The 13111-nt window shown below is 43.4% G+C and overlaps 1 protein-coding gene across 2 annotated transcripts; it reads right to left on the bottom strand.

Moving 5' to 3' along the window:
- Positions 1-6277: 6277 nt before the first annotated feature.
- On the bottom strand, positions 6278-9427 carry LOC136491232 (uncharacterized). 2 transcript variants are annotated; one of them, XM_066487474.1, is made up of 9 exons: positions 9062-9427; positions 8930-8992; positions 8743-8832; positions 8565-8648; positions 8078-8149; positions 7690-7776; positions 6948-7565; positions 6798-6869; positions 6278-6722 (listed from the first exon to the last, which is right to left on the bottom strand). In XM_066487474.1, the coding sequence occupies exons 1-9, from the start codon at positions 9251-9253 to the stop codon at positions 6486-6488; spliced, it is 1515 nt and encodes a 504-aa protein (XP_066343571.1). In that variant the 5' UTR covers positions 9254-9427; the 3' UTR covers positions 6278-6485. The 2 variants fall into 2 exon arrangements, with proteins under 2 accessions (XP_066343571.1, XP_066343572.1); XM_066487475.1 differs by lacking the exon at positions 7690-7776 and having other exon boundaries at positions 9062-9423.
- Between the last annotated feature and the right edge of the window lie 3684 nt (positions 9428-13111).

The following is a 13111-nucleotide window of genomic DNA, read 5'->3' as shown; positions in this document are numbered from 1 at the left end:
TCACCGTTGTTCTATCTCCTCAACCGACTGCAACCGGTCCGCGGTGTCCTGTGGCCTAATTTCACCGAACCAGAGTGTCTTCTGGCAAACTGCTCAAAACGGGGTGTCCGCCAGCAAACGACCATCACTTTGGATGTCCGCCAGACAATTGTCCTAGATGCAAATGATTCCAACTTGCATTGCTCATGTTGCACATATGATTCGTACTATATAACCACCAAATGATGATTACAATAGGTTTACGTGTTTGCATGCATGTCCTTCCTGTAAAAGAAAATAAAAATATAGAATAATAACTAGAATGTTTTTTATACTTCTAGTGTAACCAACAAAGTAGCAACTAGAAAAATAGGAGTTATGCATCGCACATCAGAACTGGATATCCATAGAAGTGTATCAAACATATTTGGATGGAATATAATAAAGCAACAATATGCCTACACCATAATCCCTGGTTCAAATTCAAAGTTGATTGAAGACGTTGACAGAATCTAATACAACACAGACCAAGACTAATACAACAGGCTAACATGAAGAAAGACATGAGATCGCATGGATTTTATGGGTTTACTTTGCCATCAACCACAACATGCAAGAACTACCCCACGACCTTATTAAAGGGAGATTAACTCCAATGCAAAATACTTTTCTCAGTCTCGGAGGATGTTGAGTCTGAGGATATATTACATCTATATAACCTATATAGATGGAGGCCACTAGCAATCATTGATTGCTATAAATCTACAACCAACGCGAGCCACGTCATCTGAATTCTAAGCCCCTGGATCACCTCTATTTAACGACATCTGCCCAAACCTTCCCGTTAGCTAGCACTGCATGTTCTCTTCATGCAATTTCCACCACCTCCTTTCAGCCACTGCCCACTGTTCCATCTTTCAGTAATCAATGAGGTCAACAAGCAGTAGCCGCCCACTTTCATCTTCCAGGAAGGAATCAACGAGGTCAACAAGCACTCAGCCAATGCAAGAAAGTGAACAACCTCTCCGTTCTCCTCAAATCTGAAACCTCTACTCACATCTCACCTCCACTATCTTCCAGGCGCAACTTCCTGTGGTGCAGTTAAAACAGCGGCAACCAAAGGGCAATCAAGATACATTTTTTAATGCCACCACTATCTTCCTACTCCATCTTCTTATGGCACATATAACGCGTCTCTTCGACCCGTCTCCGTGATGTATTTTTTGCAAAACGAACCCCGCCGACACCAGAAGACGGAGGCCTCGTCGTCTCACGAGACGACGGGAACGGCTCGTGGCCCGAGGCCGAGACGCCGGCTCCAGCAGCGTTGTACGAAGACTCGATGGCGCGCGGATCCCGTGTGCCTTCGCGCCGGTGTCCTCACCTTCCACAGCCTGCCGACGAGCGCCCGGTCTCTTCTGCGCGCGAGAGCTCGGTGGCCTCCCGCCTGCCCGCGCGACATCGGTTGCTGCCCCCTCGAGACCGGACCCTAGCGCTCGTCGCCGGCCGCCAGCTCGCGACCCTAGGGACTGCCACCGACCGCCTGGTGGCCCGCCCCCAGCCTCCCGCCGCCCGCCTCCGAGCCGTAGATGCGTGCGCGCCGCCGTCTGAGCTTGGACCGACAGAGCTGGAGCAGCCCCCGACGGAGACGGAGCTGGAGCAGCACCCGATACGCGTCGCGGAGGCGAGTGCCGTCGGCCGTGCGGGCAGCTAGCGCGAGTAGTGTACATGCATGCATGTCCACCGGATCAGATATTATGGTGGCCTTCGTCTTCGTATATATGGAAGCTTTTGCAGACGCAGGCCGTCCGGCAGTGCTATGGTTATACATGCACTTAGCGCGTCCCCAACGTCATCTCAAATAGTTAGCCTGATGATTTTTTTATACTATATTTAGGAGAGAGATGGCCAGAAGTAAACTCGCTGGCGCCGAGCAAATCGCTATACTCGCACGCTTCCCCATAAAATTTGTGTTTGCCTCTCCCCTCTTCGTATGTTTTGCATGCCTGTGCTTCTATTTTTTTATTCTATCTTATGTGCATGTCGCTAGCTATTTGCTGCAGCCCATTGCGGACGCCCTTAGGGCCAGTTTAGTTCCACATGTAAAATTTTTCAAGATTTCCCGTCACATCGAATCTTTAGACGCATGCATAAAGTATTAAATATAAATAAAAAATAAAACTAATTACACAGTTTAGACGAAATCCACGAGACGAATCTTTTAAGCCTAATTAGATTATGATTGGACACTATTTGTCAAATAACAACAAAAAATACTACAGTAGCACTTTGTCAAAAAATTTGACATCCAAACAAGCCCTTAGCATGCGGAAGCTGCCACTTTAAATCCACCTTGCCAATCCTCATCTGTGGAAGCTTCTACACCCAACCTCCATTGTTAACCAGTATAGCAGAAACACTTTTCGACATGGGCCTTATTTAGATCACTTCCAAATTTTAAGTTTTTTCACTCTCTCTTCATCACATCAATTTTTAGCCGCTTGCATGGAGCATTAAATGTAAGTAAAAAAATAACTAATTGCACAGTTTAGTTAGAAATCACGAGATGAATCTTTTGAGCTTAGTTGGTCCATGATTGGACAATATTTATCAAATAAGACGAAAGTGCTACTATTCATCAGGTTGCAATTTTTTGCAATCTAAACATGGCCATGATGATTCCCTTGAGGCATCGATCTTGGGTCCTCCGTTGCCCTTCAGAACCAACCTTTGCTCACCATGATCGTCACCATCGTCCGTCGCTAAATCCCAGCTCTCTCAGCTTCTGCCATGGTACCCTCACATCTTATTGCATGGCCATGGCCGGTTTCGCTACTGACATATCTCCTTTGCACACTTTGAAGATAATCTATTAGTTGGTTTGCAAAAGATTAGAAACAAGAAAATAGCCTGGACAGAGGGAAGCAGCAGCCATGGACCATGCCTGTAAGGTGTACCTGGCCTGCTATAGCCCCTAAAGCGAGTTTTACATTTGGTGATCTTCAATACTTCTATTTCTGGACCTTGGTTGACGGTATTGGTCAAGATTTTATTAATATCTTATTGACATCTCCAATTAGATGCAATGCAGATGCACATTGTTTCTTCGTGCAGGTCATTCCCTCCATGTACAATCAAATACTAGAAACATAACGATGTTCATAGTCATAGAATCAACAGAGATGTCATTCAACTCCTATTGGATTTCGGCATTCCAACATGACTTTAGCAATCATTCAAGAATGACTCACGAACTTTATCATCTTCAACCCTTCAAATACTAATCGTCTTAAATCATTCTACGATTTCTGCGGCAACGCGCTGGGACTCCAACTAGTTAATAGGGTAATAAGTACATTCACCCAACTACACATCTATCGGTTCACTGAATGTCCCTTTGGAATCATTGTTGTCCTTGAATTGTGAGTTCTTGCGTCGCAGGGCTTTGTGTCGCCGTGTTCGGCTTGCAACTCCATGGTCATTGCTCCTATCCACCTCAGCTAGCATGCAACATCCCTCAAACTTCCTTACCCTTACGATGGCGTGCTTGTCGCCGTCTCTGCCCTCCTCCTCCTCTTCTTCTTCTCCCCCCAACTCCTCCTCCTCATCATCATCATCACTTGAAATGATGTCTATGACCTGGACTTGCTTTTCCTTTGACAAGACCACCTGCTCCGACGTTGACATTTTCACCTTATCCACAACCTCTTTCACCTTCATGTGGTTGTCGCCGCTGATTCTCTTGGCGGTGTTTTGCCCGGATCCCATAGCGCTCGATCCCTTTGCTTTGCCGTCGCGCGGAGCCTTAGATCTACTCTCCGTATTGATCTTTTGGGCCCGTGGAATGATCAATTGTGGCTTCTTCCTCGCGTCCATCCTATAGTTGGCTATTTGGATTGTGGGAGGACTCTGAGGTAGCTAGTCCTAGCTGTTGCGGTGAAGATATGGAAAGCAGGCTACAACAAGGGAGTGGTGATGGAGTATGGAGATGGGATAAGGATTGTCGAATGACAAGTCGATGGCCAGGGAGGGAGCGTGTAGGTTTCCTTTAAGGAGCGCTTGAAAACCTGAAGAGCCACAAAATTGCAAGGTGTGAGTAGTAGGGAGTGGGGTTGGTGGTAGATTTATAGGCTGTCTACCATATACTAGTAGTGAGCTGGAATTTAACCGTTGGCGCCACCTATTCATCCGGGTCCACTTGTCATTGGTTTGGAAGGCTGTTTTTTTTATTGAGCAGTGATATGTGTGTTGTAGACAGGTAAATTCCAGCTAGCGTGCATCCAACCCATTTATCACAGTTGTTATCTAAGAAGATTTTACTGTATCTGGCATTGATCAAGCTATATCTGTAGCATTTAAATGCTTATAGAAATAGACATATTGCTTAGTATATATTATTTAATACCACATTGAATTTGAGCACATCTGTGGTGGAAGACATATACAAATAGCAAAGAATCCGTGTATTAATTTTAGGAAACTAGAAGCATGCCCCGCGCGTTGTCGTGGGATTTTCTTAAAAATAATTCTTTTACATATAGTATTACTATATGGTATTATATATACTGTGTATTTATCTGAATTTGACTTGCATATTATGTTATTATATTAGATCTGGTAAAAATCGATAAGCTAATAGAAGAAAAACCAATGAAATATTTGATCACATTATAGAAGATAGGTGATGAAACAAATAGCATATGTAGATGACTTTACGTTAATAGATTAAAGATCAAAAGTATTGCACATAACAGAGATGACGTGGATATTTTTTTGTAATTAATAAGAGATGACATGGATAGCTTGTATGAAAGTGTTGCAAGTTAGTGGGACACTCGGTGGGAAATGATACGGACATCTTACCTGAAGAGAGAAATAATCTAGTGAGGCTTACTTTGGTAAGAGTTTAAGATTAGATTACGCAATAAAATAGAGGTGCCATGATATATTTTTTTGGAGAGAGAGGGTAGCCGGCATCTCACAAAGGGACGGCACCCGCTCATTCTCTGAGGAAGAATAGTCCACGCGCATCCAATCCTAGTTGGCCTGTTTGGCTACATCCAACTAAAATTTAGCTAGCTAAAATTTTAAAGTTAAATTTTAGCCAGCTAAACTTTAGCTGGGGTGTTTGGATGCTCCAGCTAATAAGCTCAGCTAAATTTTAGTTAGCTTTAGCTAGGTTAAAATAGCTAAACCCAGCTAAACTTTAGCTGGTCTTTTAACTAGGCCGTTTAGATGCCTAACAGCTAAATTTAGCCAGCTAAAGTTTAGCTTGTGCATCTTAGCATATTTTACTGGATTTGCATATATCAAGCGATATCTACAGCATTTAAATGTTTATGGAAATAGACTTATTGTTTTGTATATTATTTAATATCACATTAAAGTTCAGAACATCTGTGGCGCCATGACAAATAGCAAAAAAAAAGTGTTATAGTTTGAGATGAGGTTTCAGAAATTTAGGTTGCAATTTAAACTAGATGAAGTTTCAGAAATTTAGGTTACACTATAAACTAGGTGACAGTGACAAGACATTTTGTTTCAGCCCACTAGCTTGAAACAGTCAAACAGGTTAATTAGGGCATGTTTGATACACCAGCTAAACTTTAGCTGGCTAAATTTAGTTGCTAGGTATCCAAACAACCCAGCTAAAAGACTAGCTAAAATTTAGTTGAGTTTAGCTATTTCAACCCAGCTAAAGCCAGCTAAAATTTAGCTAAGTCTATTAGCTAGAGCATCTAAACATCCTAACTAAAATTTAGCTGGACTTTAAAATTTTAGCTAGCTAAACTTTTGTTGGTTGCATTGGAACATGCCCTAATCTTTAGGCCATTCCTAATGGCCAATTTTATTGTATTATTTTCAAGAGTGATAAATCCAAGGGCTAGTTTTTTATTGCTTAGCTGTATTTTTTTTATTGCTTAGCTGCAATGCTAGTTTTTGCTCCGGTGGCTGCGATTTTGGCTTCGCACCTCTATGCTCTAACGTTTAGCAGAAAAATGCTGGTGCCTCAAAGATTCTCTGGTTCTCATTGGTTGATCGAACTCAATTAATCTCAGGCCATTCCTAAATAACTCCTTTTTTGCTGTGGAATAAGTATGGCTTTCCACCTTTAATACGTAACACGCTGAAGATGAAACATAATGCTCATTTTCCTATATAAACCATGCATTCTTTTATGCTCACCTGTGTCTCTGTGCAGACCGTACTGAATTTTCATCAAGAAACAGCAAAGCAGTAAATAAACATGACAAAGCCAGAAAATATTCAGCGCAAAGCTTCCACATACACAGCAACAAAACCATGAAAAGTAATTTTAGTCTCAGTTATCAGCTTTTTCAGTAGTGCAAGTAGCAATACAAACTGAACAGTATGGTACCTTTTCAAGTTTCATGCACAAGTAACCAGCTATCCTTGAACAGTACAACAATATTAACTTCATATAAGTGACTATGAAACCAAAAAAGTGAAGATTTACAAACTTGCAGAAGCAGAGCACCAAATAATCAGTTCTCTGCAATGGGAAAGGCTGATCCAATTTTGTTGTTCCCCAGTCGGTAGCACTTGATGTTCACACTGTATGGGCCAATATCGACGCGGTTATCTTCTCCTCCAACAAAAAAGCACAATGTGTAGAGTGCGACCTCAAACTCTGGACTGACACCAATCAACGTGCTGGATACTGATTTCAGCACACCATGCCACTCAAACTGAACCGTTAGCAGCTGTGTCTCTGAATCAGGCTGCCAAGACCAGGGTAGAACATTTTAGCTAACATTATTGTTACATCAATGCTTAACTATATAGTATATACTCACTGATTCACCACGGCGCCTTGGAAATATATAACCTTGGTAATCCACGTTTCCCTTGGCTTCTTCCAGGTAAAACTGCAAATTAGTCACGGAATACCTGTTAGAAATGTCCAAATAAGGAAACTAGATTTTTGTAACAATACGAGAACTTGCCTGAATCCAGTTATGGAAGCCTGATACCTCATTCTCCCCTTGTCCCCGTCCTTTGATCTCACCAACAAATACATGCTCAAAGGCAGAAGAGCAGCTAGAGTTGCCACCTCTTCCATACAAATCAAACCATAGGGATGTCAGCATTCTCTTGAAGTCCTCATAGTCCTGAGGTACAGCCCCCTTCTGCACTAAGTACCGGTGTATGTACTTAATTGGCGCTGTTCTGGCAATCTCTTCAACGAAAGCTATTTCTTCGTGCTTATCCTGCTGGGTAACAACTTCTTTGTACCCCTGGTGTGGGTTGTAGTTATCCAGAAGTGCGCAGAAACGTGAGTAGGTGGGTTTTCTTAGCACATCGTCGCCTAGCCAGCTGAACAAGCTTTCAGATGCCATATCACCCTTCTGATAAACTTTCTTCCCCTCGCCACAGTCGATTCTGTAGTCCTTACCAGGAACGAGACGGTTCATATCGAGCTCCCAAAGTCGGCTACAGGCTTTCGATAAGCTATTCAGCTCCTCCCTGGTGGGCTCTACATTGAGTCCTTGGTGAATCTGACCGACATCCTCAGAGTACTTTTGTTCTGATGGTGGCTTTCTGTATCCATTCCATGCTTCAGACTGCATTGTGCAATGTCGTGAATTCAGAGTTCAGATAGTACAAGAAAGCTTCCGAAACATGCAATTATCACCATTCAACTAGAGTGTCAATTGATTTATGTGGGCATAAAAGTAGCAGTCTTACAAGAAACAAATGGGGTGTAGCCGTGTATCTACACTTGGTTTGCTCATATCTGTACTTCAGAGTATTGATACACTTAAAAAGATTGACCTGGTTCATATTCTCGTCATATTTGAGTTATAATACTGATCATTCAAAGATGAGCAAAGAGGGAAAAGTCGGCGAGTGCATTTTTAGCAGACCACATTCTGTAACGGTCAACTGATTCATTTTCAGTGTAACAATAACTCAATAAAGCATTGGTTCCATGGCTAAATGTTGGTTGACTGTCTTGTATATATAGAAGTAAAAGGACCAGAAAACTAAAGTAAGAGCTTAAATATATTCTATGAGGAAACAAAATAACGAAAAAGAAATTTCATTTCTGATCTTTGAAAGACTGAAATCAAACCTGCTGTGGTCTTCCATGGTGCTTTTTCTCACCAACGGTCTGCCAACTTCCATCAGTTATCCTCCCTTCTTCCTAAAATATTCAAAATCATAAACTTGATAAGACACTCTTAACAAGCAACCAATCATTTGGGCTTGTAATTCTTCTATGAAAAGGTTTAAGAGAAAAGCTATCTCTGCGTGAAAATAGTATGACACAACTTTCAAATTTAACTAAGAAAGCTGTTGTGTTATTGCAACTTTGTACTTCGGAAGATCCTATAAAGAAAGAAAAAACTTGCCCCACTATCATCTCATTAGTGCATCGGAGAACAATTCATTCAACTGAACATAAACATACCACACTATTCCTATTTAATCAAAATACAAATCCAGAATTTACCATTTCCATCGGCTGTACGTACCATTTCAAGCAGTATCTAATGAAAGATGAGCAGGTGAATTGCCCAACTCTTGTAAGGAAAGTAAAAATGAGGGAAAAAATAAACCTGTTGCTGATTCCCGTATCCTTGTGCCTGCTGCTGTTTCTGAGGGCGCCGGCTGCCGCCATCGCACCTTTCCTCCCCCTCGCACTGCAGAAATTGAACCCCCGCAGCTGCATCAGCATGCTTCAAAAGAAACAACCCAGAAATGCACACTTAATAAATCAATCTAAATCCGGTCAACCTGGTTCTGCCGGCCAACGGGGTGCTGCGGCTGGTTCCGACCATCGACCCTTTTCCAACCCTCGTCCTCCCTCCTCTCATGACGATTGTCCTTAATGCGGTGAGAAAATCAAAGTGAACAATTCCATAATTAGACCTATAGAATCATCGCTCCTCGCTCGCCCACCAGCACAGCAGCGGCCACTCACCCGCCCTGGATTCCGATGGTCCCGGCGCTCGTCCGGATCGCTGCCCTTCTGGTCGGAGACGACCTGCGGAGCAGCCAAGGCCACCAAAATCAGCATTCGCATTCGCAAATGCAAGCATCAAGTGGCGCGCACCTCGGCCCACGTCGACCGCGATCGCTCGTCGCGTTCCTCCTCCCCGCCGGCGTCCGGGTCGGCGCGCTGGGGCGCCCTCCTCCTCGGCGCCTCGTCGTCGCCGCCGCCGCCGCGGCCGTGGTCCCTCTCCCGCACGGCGTCCTCCACGGCGTCGATGGCCACGTGGACCAACCCCTTGATGAGACCCTCCATCGCGCGCCGACGAGAGCGGACGGGGAAGGCGGATGACGGAATGGGTTGTGGTGGATCGGACTGGCCGGCTGGTGCGGATTGGGATCTGGGACGGGGAGGGACGACACGTGCTTGGTTGGTGGACTCCACTAATCGAGTGGCTTGGGCTGCGACGCGCAGGAGATCATCGGGGATTTCCTGACTTGGAGTGCGTAATTAAACTTGATGAAGAAACCTTTGCAAAGGTCGTGGGCATTCGTGTAACGGGCCAGGTGGCTGGATGCGATCGCCTGAGGAGCTCCCATTCCCACTGCCGACGGGCGGTTCTGAACGTTGATTGGCTGCGACCCTTTCACTGACTTGGACAGCTAGTCAGCTACACTGGGCCGTTGGGCATCGGCGTGCCGACTGCCGAGCGCCGACGGAATATTCACGTATTTACCATCGTAGCAGTCGTATAAAAAATACCATATCAATAATTCATGTGTCTGCATAATAGTAGTAAATATGTAAATGACCCGGCCCCAGGTGAGCCCTGCAAAATGGGAACGAAGTTGGGAAGGCTAATAATACTTGTGGCTTTCTCTTAGCCTATTTATATAGTAATTAATTCTTCACTGTTAATATATGGTCTGTTTTTCTCTCTCGTAGGGTTTTTTTTTTGTTCTCGTGCCAAAACCGACCGTAACTTTACAACCTGCTTCTCCTCTCTCTCCTCTCTTCTCTCCTTCACCTTAGCATTTAGTCAGCTTACGGCATATTATTATACTTGCTCTTAGGCCAGAAAAATTAACATCTTCTAATTTTCGCCGAAGTCTGATTTATGTCTCATGATATAAAATACGGAACTGTTAGCGCCCGTACGTCCGGCAAACGCCCGCGGCTGCATTTCGTTTCCGCGCATCCACATGGGACCCGCGCCGCCCGGACGTCACCCACACGCATTTGTGTTTAGAGCGCCCGCGTCGTGCACCCCCTCCCGCTTCCTTCACGTATCCTATGTGCAACATCCCGATCTACTTTTGAAACATCCAGATACAACCCCTGCAACATAAAAAAGAAGACATGAAATATATGAAACATGCACTTAAAACACATACAAAAACACCTGAAAAATACTTGAAAATCATTGCAAACATATGCAACATATAGATAAAACACTTGGAACATATGTGTGAAACATAGCATACGTCTGAAGCAGATAGAACATTGAGAATAGACGCTTGCATCATACATCTGAAACACTTGCAACATATGCAACATCCCGATCCACTTTTACAACATCCAGATGAAACATCTGAAACATACGTTGGCAACACGCACTCTCAGCATAATGTCACATTGATGCTTGGGCGAATGGATGCTCGTTGTTGCGGAGCTCGATGCCAATGCAAAGGTCGATGACAGCACATGGAGCTCGCCGATGCAGCAGCGACGCGATCCTCCTGTGATTCTCCAACGCTTGCTCGCGGCCCAGGCTTGCGCCTGTCGGCGCAGCCCTGATGCTGCTACTCCAGTGCCGCTGCTCGCAGTCATCTAGCACCGTCTGCTCGCAGGGGATGGGCGCGCGGCACAGCCGACAATGGGGTGCGATGCGGGGGGGAGGGCACAGCGCGACGCCGCGACAGGTGCGGGAAGGGGGCGCGGCGGGGCTGACGAATGAGCGGCCTGGAAATGCTCAGCCACACCGCAGCGGGCGGATGAGCGGAGTGGGAAATTTTTTTAGAGGCCGGTCGCTGCGCAGGACTAGGTGCCGCATCCGACGGGACGGACTACCATGGCTGAGCGTTTCCTTACAAAATATCAATTCTTTTATCTTCTCTAATTAACTTTTAAAACCGTCCAAATCTACTCTAGACGTTCTGACGTCACACGTCAGTCACAAAAGGAGTAAATCGAGTAGGATTGATAATTTGTAGGTTAATTGAACTTAAAAAATTACATAACTTTTTTCGAAAAAGTATCGAAATATTTTTTTCCTATAAAAAGTATTCCTTGATCGTGTGCCCTGACTGTGGTTTGGGGAGGGTGATGGGGCACATCGAAAACGACAGACCATCCAAACCAAAACAAAATCACATGCCTGGTTCTTATTATATGTTGGTTTTTGGTTTGGTTTAGTTTATCTTTTGATTTTGTGGAGGCTTCAATTGCAAAACGCAAAAAAAATGTGACTTAGACCTATGAAACGCCAAGAAGAGTTTTCAAAGTTCTGCGAAAATAGTTGTGGTAGCATCAATACTGGGTTCGAAATGAGAACTTCAGACAAGTTTAGAGAATTAAATATACAATTTACAAATATCAAAAACGAAGTGAGAACTTGGAACAAGTTTGGAGAGTTGAGTGTGTAATTTGTAGGTACTACGATCGAAATGAGTACTCCGAACATGTTCAGAAACCGCCGGTCAAGTATACTCAATATATAATGAGAGCATCTTCTACAAATAAACAAAAAAAGAGAAGACAATACCAGATTAAAATAATTTCAAAAGAGGTACCATAAGATATAGCATGATTTTTGTGGAAAACTGAAACTGGTTTTATTTTTTAAAGTAAAACAATTTTTAAATTAATTTCAAGGTTCTAAATCTCCCGTTGTAACTGCCGCTATCTCCCGATATAGTTGCTCATAGATGGTTAAACTATTTGCTCTTATATACAATTTAGCCGCTATCATTCGTTGTAGCCCGATTTAGCCTGCTATTAGTTTTTGAGAAGGGAGATCCCTAAATGTCTTAGTCTGCTATTTAGAACACTGATTAAATTTTCTAATATTAGAATAGATATTATGATTTTTAATTACATATAATTAGCTACTAATATTAGAATAGATAGTTTTTAAAAAATATATTTTAATTTTTTATAAAATATAATCAGCCTTCTCGAATATTAACATAGTTCGATTTACATTCCTCTTAGCTAACATGGTGCAGCCCAAACTCGATGGAGGGAAATTGTCCTTCGACAAAAGTTGAGGGATTAAAAAACTTCTTCCCACCTCATCAAATCACCGCACGGGCCGAATCAGACCAAGCAGGTGGATAGCAATGGGCCGGTAAGCCCACGCAGACGGCGTCTTCTGCAGAACGCGGTTAATCTCGCTTGTGCAAACCCCTGGGTGCCGTTTGGATATTGGGATATTGGGATATTGGGGTGGGACAGGGAAAGAGAAATGAATAATGGTTAGGATTAAATGAGGCGTGGAGAACAGATGGCTAGAATATAATATCTCTTATCCCTATCCCCATCCTTATCCCCATCCAAGCTTCAGTTTGTTGTGGCCTCGCCGAGGTAAGGAAGGTTCTAAAAAAACTTAACCCGCGGAGTCTGACAGCCCCGGTATTCTGCTTCACATAAAAGGCAACCTTTTGATGTAGGCTGAACAAATCCCCAAACCCCACCCCATCCATACACAACAGCATTGTTGCCCACGTGAGACTGAACCGGTCCTTACTTCTTAGACTTGTGCTTTGACGTGGAACAGGCGCGGAGGTCTCATCAATATTTCCCTTTTTTATGTCGATACTATAGCCGTGCCCATATCTTTTAATCATTTGATTCAGAATCAGTGATCAGGATTAGCTTGATAGAATTTACTTGAGTCAAATTTAGACCCTATGTGGAACTACAGAGCTAATAATTATCCTCGTGATCCAAAAGGATCCAGCTAATGTCTAGCTAATTGTTACTCAACTGACAACTACCTTACTAGTTGAGCCAAACTTGTTAATAGCAGTCAACAGACAATATTAGCTATAAACTATTAAGAGACAACTATTAACTAGCTAACTATTAGCAACTAATAAATTCAAATGTGGCCTTAGATGTTAAAATAGTCCGACACCAAAATTCTAATTGCACCATTCTTTCAAAAAACAT

This window comes from Miscanthus floridulus, chromosome 11 (assembly GCF_019320115.1).
Source record: "Miscanthus floridulus cultivar M001 chromosome 11, ASM1932011v1, whole genome shotgun sequence".
In the NCBI taxonomy this organism is placed as follows: Eukaryota; Viridiplantae; Streptophyta; class Magnoliopsida; order Poales; family Poaceae; genus Miscanthus; species Miscanthus floridulus.
Note: the sequence above shows the minus strand (reverse complement) of the source record. Positions and strands in the feature narration are given on the sequence as shown.

Bases quoted from the DNA above. Each gene is read 5' to 3' on its own strand.
- LOC136491232 (XM_066487474.1), bottom strand. From the start codon at position 9,253: ATGGAGGGTCTCATCAAGGGGTTGGTCCACGTGGCCATCGACGCCGTG. The intron at 8,649-8,742 runs GTTGACCGGATT...CAATTTCTGCAG, and splicing joins CCGTTGGCCGGCAGAACCAG to TGCGAGGGGGAGGAAAGGTG. The intron at 6,723-6,797 runs GTGAGTATATAC...TGGTCTTGGCAG, and splicing joins CAAGGCGCCGTGGTGAATCA to CCTGATTCAGAGACACAGCT.